This window comes from Fukomys damarensis, unplaced genomic scaffold, assembly GCF_012274545.1.
Source record: "Fukomys damarensis isolate Sample0158 unplaced genomic scaffold, DMR_v1.0_HiC HiC_scaffold_2, whole genome shotgun sequence".
Classification (NCBI taxonomy): domain Eukaryota; kingdom Metazoa; phylum Chordata; class Mammalia; order Rodentia; family Bathyergidae; genus Fukomys; species Fukomys damarensis.
In genome coordinates this window covers 6,289,043-6,296,126 of record NW_022900914.1, presented here as the reverse complement: position 1 = coordinate 6,296,126, position 7,084 = coordinate 6,289,043, and the positions used below count along the sequence as shown (strand labels likewise).

The following is a 7,084-nucleotide window of genomic DNA, read 5'->3' as shown; positions in this document are numbered from 1 at the left end:
ATTTTCATCTCCAGAATTAAGGATTATTTTAATGTTACATCATTGCCTTTTCTCTTTTACTTTCCTTTTTAGTTTTATTTTAGGATTCCCTATTTTTAATGTTCACACAGAGATTTCTTTAACTGAAATACCGAATAGTTTCTTTGGTGTGAAAAACTATAATAGTACACAGGATCCTAATGAGATAATTAATAATGTGAAATAGGAAGTAAAGGGCTAAAGGTGTAGGGCAAGTGGGAAGGGTGGGGGAAAGGTAATAAGGGAGAGGAAAAAATATGAGAAACTGAAAAAATGGAAATAAAGTGTTTGTAAATGGGGAGGGGAGGAAGGGGTGAAGGGAGGGCAGGGACAAGGGGAAAAAATGAGAATCAAGACCTATTATGTAAAGGTACAGAATCCCAATAATGAATGTAACTGTATTGTATACCTAGATTGTACCAATAAACTCAATAAAAAGAAAAAAAAAGTACTTAGAGGCAAAGGTATATAGAAAAATGTGTTTAGTATACTGCTTTGTTCAAAAAAGAAAAACTAAAGTTCAACAAAGTAAACAAAATCAAACAAGTTATTTTAAAGTAATAGAGAAAAACGACAGCCAGCACCTTTAAAAAAAAAAGCATACTGAATAATTATTGTTCTTTTTCCTTTCTAGTTTTTACCCTTCATTCATTAGGCAAGTCATCAGGCAACTTGCTTTATAAAACACTTTTAAAAACTGAAGTGATTACTTTGAAAGATGGATCACAACTAGCTCTTTGTTTGATAAGCAGCATTCAAAATTATCTGGCTACATAACAAAAGCAGTAGACAAGTTATTTAAGTAATAGAGAAAAACGACAGCCAGCACCTTTAAAAAAAAAAAGCATACTGAATAATTATTGTTCTTTTTCCTTTCTAGTTTTTACCCTTCATTCATTAGGCAAGTCATCAGGCAACTTGCTTTATAAAACACTTTTAAAAACTGAAGTGATTACTTTGAAAGATGGATCACAACTAGCTCTTTGTTTGATAAGCAGCATTCAAAATTATCTGGCTACATAACAAAAGCAGTAGAGAAATGTGAAAAGAGAAAAAGATTAGTTTCTAAAAGCTCATAATTGGCAGTAATTAAAATACCATTTGCTTTTCTTAATAATAATTTTAAAAAGACTAAAAGCAACAGCATTTACAAAACAACATAGTGGAAAAGAATCGTCAACTACTGTATTTGTGTGCATAATAAAAAACACTTCAAAATGATAAATATCCCAAACAAACCATTTTTAGCACTATAATAATTATGTACTGTCTTTATTTTTTAAATCTTTCATTATTGAATAATTATTACCATTCTGTTTAGTAAGATTGCATCTTCTAACTTTCACAACAAGAGTATGAACCAAGATATTAAGAGCAAGACTTAAGAAAAATGACTGTACATTTTGACCATGTTTAGCTCCAAACCGGATAGTGTTTGAGGATATGTGATTTTAACTTAGAGAACCTAAATGATACAAATGTATTTTGTAGATTCATCGTGAATCTATGGGTCTAAGTTTCAAAAGAAGAGTATTGATTCACTTGGCGGGACTCCTATGTTTTTACAAGTAAATTTTAAGCGATGCTGAAATGCTTGAAACAATAAATGTTTGAATAAACTGAATAAATGAAAGTGTCTCACTATAAAGAGGAGACAGAGTGATCAACAAGCTACAAGTAATGAAATGGTGACATGTTTATAAAATGACCTGAGATTGAGAACAGGGAAAAATCACCATGACGCGAAGTAGCCAATAAGCATGCAGAAAAAATGACAGCTAACATATTCAAATGAAGTCAAACTAAAGGAGAGGTAGAGGTGACAAAAAAATCTTATCTTAGAAAAGCTTCCTTTTTTTTAGATTAACTACAGTTCTCCATTCACTAACCCCCATTGTGACCGCTGACATGGCAGACAGGCTAGTCAGTGTATGCAGAGCGATCTTCTCATGTGAAAAGTCATCCCTCACAATGGACACCACATCTCAGGATACTCAAAATCTTCATATAAAATGGCATATCATTTGCATATAACCTGTGGAAATCCTTCCCTATACATTAGCTCCTGATTACTTATAATACTTAATACAATATAAAAGCTATGTGACTAGCTAATGATATAGTTAATAACCACACTCAAAGTTATGTAATGAGATGTGCAAACTTAATAATGGCAGGGAGACTGGTGTCCTGAGAGAAAAAAACAGCTTTTTCAAAGATATAAGTGAGAGTGAAAATATCAAGTTAAAGACCATATTAAGTACATTAGAGTGGCTAAACTACAGAAGATAAGAAACAAAGGCTAAGAGATGAGGTCTGAGGCCTGTCATGTTATGGCTGTGTCCTGATGTCCCCTCAAAGCCTCATGCGATCATAGGTGGGGCTTTTGCAGAGGTGACTGGATCTAGTGTGTGTGATGCTGGGATTAAGGGTGCATGATTACTGAATTAATCCACTGACTGGTTTGGCACAGTTCTGGGTAAGATTATCTGTGTCCACCCCGGGTGTGAGTGCTACCTGCCCTAAGGACAGGTAGGTCGCCTGGATAATTTATAAGGGACAGAGAGAGGGTTTCTTAGTTGCTTGTTGCTTGTTTGCTGTTTGCTGCCTTCCACCAGCCTGCTCTGCAATGCCCCTCTGCCATGCCATCCTGCCTGGGAGCCAGACAACTAAACCTTCCCTCCTTTACCTTTGGGGATTCGGTATTCTGCCTCAGGAACGAGAGAAAAGTGACAAAGACGTATCACAAGAGATCTCATACACTAGGACTGTTTACAGAGTATAGAATGCTGACTAAGCATAGGCTCACACTTCTTGTTACTGCTGAGCCATTGGACCCAGACAAGTCTGGAGCAACTTAACCTCTATGCTTCAATCCCCTTATCTATAACGTGGAGATAATGACATTAACTACCTCCTGGGGTTTTATGAGGATTAAAAAGATGATACATGTAAAATGCTTTACAGAGTTCTTGCATATATTATTTGCTCAATAAATGTTATCTACTATAACTTTAACTATGATTACTTATTTTCAAGACAATGGGAGGCCCATGAAGGTTTAAGAAGACATGTTTCACACTTCATCCATACCCTTAACACAGCACACAGATGGTGATGGCTAAGAGCCAGCATTTAACAAGCACGCCTGGAGTTGAACTAGAAATGTTACATAAGTGTAAGGCATTCCTAGTTACCTCTTTATGATTGGCATTTTAATTCTCATTCTCCTAAAACAAGAAGGGAATGGAAAAAAGGTTAACTGGAGAGAGATACAAGATATTTCACCCCAACAAACAGTACCTGAAAAACTCTCTAGTCTAGGGCTCTGTACACAGGGCTGGCAATACCCTGAGGTCTAACAGATGTGTTTTATTATGAACTCAAAGTCTGCTTGGGGAGACGGCATACAACAAGGCCAAAAGAAACACTCACTGCAAGGTGGTATTAATACACAACCTCAATCAGTTTCAAAAAGTAAAAATTCAGTTATCTGTATCAAAGATATCACTTTACTAAAATTGAAGCCCAGACAAACTGGACGTGGTGGTGCATGCCTCTAATCTCGGCACTCTGTGAGGCTGAGGCAGGAGGATCTCAAATTAGAGCCAAGCCTAGACAACTCAGAGAGACTCTGAGTCAAAAAAAGAAAAGAGCTGGGGATGTAGTTTAGTGCAAAGTTCCTGGGTTCAATCCCTAGCATCACAAGGGGGAAATAAATCAATATGAAATCTATACATACATATAAACCTGAAGTAGACTCACTGCTTTCAAAATATTTTTAAAGCAAATGAGAAGATAATTATCTCAAACGTGTAAAAAAGAGAATATACAAAATTTCGATATTTTTAATGATCTTCTGTATAAACACAAATCAAAGGGAATCAAAAAGATAAATCATTAAAAAAAACTAATAAGTTCAGTGCAACAGACTGATAGGAGACCAATACCCAGAAATCACTAGCATTTATATAAATTAACAACTACCAATTAGAAAAGCCCACAGACAAAATGATACAATTGCTAAATGTTATAAAAATTATCTAGTATATGGGAATATATCTAATTGAAGATGGCTGGATACATAGGGGAGAAGTTATGAAATATTGAAGAACAGCAAAGACTAGAATAAATAAAAAGTTTTATAGTCATAAATAAGAATTTTATAGAACCTAGAACATAAAAATGTCAATTTTATGAATCTAATCTGTAAAAGTAAATGAGTTTAATCAAAATCCCAGCAAAATATTATCCAGAGCCAGATGTAGTGGGGAACACCTATAATCCAGTGCTCTGGGAGGCTAAGGCAGGAGGAACGTAAGTTAGAGCTCAACATGGGCAATTTAGTGAGACCCTACCTCAAAAATTTAAAAAAGGGGGTGAGGTTGGGATGCAGCTCAGTGTGGGAGTTCTGGTTTCTATCCTCAGTACTGGGGTGGGAGGACTTATTCTCAAATCTTTATGGAAGGGTAAAGAATCAAGAATAGGGAAAATAATTTTGAAAAATAACAAGGAAGAGGGACTTATCCTATCAGATACAAAGGCAAGTGTCAAAAGAAAGCTCAGAATCAGATCCTTATTTATGATAAATGTAACAATACAACAGTAGGGAAGAATAGCATCAGAACTACTGACTGGAAAAAACAATAAAATTAGGTCCCTATGTTATCCATACAGAAAAATAAATTCAATTAATCAAACCTTTAATGTGTATTAGAAGAAAATACATAAAAATACATTTAAGACTTTAGAATAATTAAGATCCCCAAAAGCTTGACACATGAAGATAGTGTGTTTTTTTGTTTTGTTTTTGTTTTGTTTTTTGAGACAAGGTCTCACTACGTAGTTTAGGCTGTACTTGAGCTTACTATGTAGTTCAGGCTGGCCTCGAATTTGCAGTGATACTCCTGCCTCAGAATCCCTAGTGCTGGGATTACAGGATGTGCCACTATGCCAGGCAGACATTAAGGATTTGTATGTCCCAGATATCACAGTTAAAAGGCTGAGAGAAAATCTTTACATGGAATATAAGAAAAAGAGGTTGTTAGTAATGAAAAAAGTTTTCCACAAGAGAAAGAGAAAAAAAAAAAAAGGTGAAACAACCCAGAAAGAATTTGGTAACAAAAATACAACCAAGAAAAGAAATTCACAGAGGAGGAAGACATAATGGGTAACATAAAAAAAAGACAATCAACTTACCTACCAGGGAAATATACTTAAAATTATAACCCCATACCTAGCTTGGCAAAATACTAAAGTGAAAAGAAAATAGTGTTAATAAAAATGTGGGAAAAGAGAAACTCTCAATGCCTGTTATTTGAAGACCAATGTGGTAATCATTAACATAAAAATGTACGCAGACCCTAAAGAAACCCTTAAGTGTGAAATGGGAGGCCTGTATGGAGATGTGTTCTGCAGTACTGACTATGAGAGCAAAAATACGTAGCAGTTTATCCCTTGGTAATGTCTGCTTGTAGGGAAATGGGGCTGTTGAAAATGTGGCATATTCATGTAATGCAATACCAATCAAGAGCTACTAGCGTATGTACGCGGACCAACACCTCAGGATGATTACAATCACTATGCATTGCAAATACGTGTTAACATAAGTAAAGTTTTAAAAAGAGCTATTAGAATTGAGTGAATCTATGTATAATTAAATCTCAAGATTCATGATGAAAAATTATAGAAAAAATACTACATAATTTATGTAAATTTAATAAACATTCTATATTGGATTGGAGGCACTAGTAAAAATAAATAGAAGTAGATATTTTATTTAAATAAGATTATGAAAAACATCAACAAGATACTACTAATAAAATTATTAACTATATGTGGTGAATATATATGGTTTCTTAGTCTAGTCTTCTATTGATATAGAATTTATTCATATAATTGATGTTTTTAAAATTTCCTTAGATGTAAAAGATAACAGTTTTATTTGTTCTGAAGTTTTTCTTTAAGAAGACACAATTTAATATATACACAAGATTACACACATTCCTGGGTAGGAAGAACCAATATAGTGAAAATGGTCATATTTCCAAAACTACTATACAGATTCAATGCAATTCCTATTGTAATTCCAACAGTATATTTCACAGGACTAAAGAAAACAATACAAAAATTCATTTGGAAGTAGAAGAGACCCAGAACAGCAAAAGCCATTCTAGGCAACAGAGACATAGCAGGGGGTATCACAATCCCCAACTTGAAACTACTACAAAGCCACTGTGTTCAAAACAGCATGGTACTGGCAAAGAAACAGATCCAAGGATCAGTGAAATAGATTAGAAGATGCAGAAACAAGTCTGGACATACTCAGCTACCTCATCTTTGACAAAGTAGCCAACCATCCTCACTGGAGGAAAGATAACCTCTTTAATAAATGGTGTTGGAAAAACTGGATTTCAATTCCCAAAGATTAAAACTAGACCCCTATCTTTCACCATGCACTAAACTAAAATCCAAGTGGATTAAAGATATAAACATTAAAACAGAAACACTAAACTTGTTGGAAGACAAACTAGGTAGCACTCTTGAAGACATTGGCACAGGAAAATACTTTATGAACAAATCCTCAGTAGCATGGGAACTAGCACAAAGAATCAACAACTGGGATCTCATCTTTTTAAAAAGCTTCTGCACTGCAAGAGAAACTACCAACAGAGCTAAGAGACAACCTACAATGTGGGAAAAATTTTTACCAGCTGTTCCTCAGACAAAGGTCTACTATCCAGAATATATAAAGAACTAAAAATAACCAGACCCCCCCAACTTATAAGCCCATTTAAAAAGTAGGCATCTGAAATGAACAGATATTTCTCAAAGAAGTAAAAGCAACAAATAAACATATGGAAAAATGTTCAGCGTCACTGGTCATTCGAGAGATGCAGATAAAAACAACACAGATCCATCTCACCCTAGAAAGAGGGGCTACAATCAAGAAATCAACCAATAACAAATGCTGGAGGGGGTGTGGGGAGAAAGGAACCCTTCTCCATTGCTGAGGGAGAGCAGACTGGTGCAACCACCGTGTTAATCAGTATGGAGATACCTCAAA

General features: G+C 34.9%; 1 protein-coding gene across 6 annotated transcripts in view; it reads right to left on the bottom strand.

The window, feature by feature from the left end:
- Positions 1-7,084, bottom strand: part of Ncoa1 (nuclear receptor coactivator 1) — a 268,563-nt gene that overhangs the window by 97,383 nt on the left and 164,096 nt on the right. Inside the window, exon 1 of one of the 6 annotated variants that reach the window (XM_033763076.1) lies at positions 3,216-3,259. The exons of the other annotated variants lie outside the window; for them this stretch is intronic. Coding sequence (XP_033618967.1) covers positions 3,216-3,244 — 29 coding nt within the window. The 5' untranslated portion in view covers positions 3,245-3,259. Of the gene's footprint in view, positions 1-3,215; positions 3,260-7,084 lie in introns of those variants that run through there. 6 annotated transcript variants of the gene reach the window in all.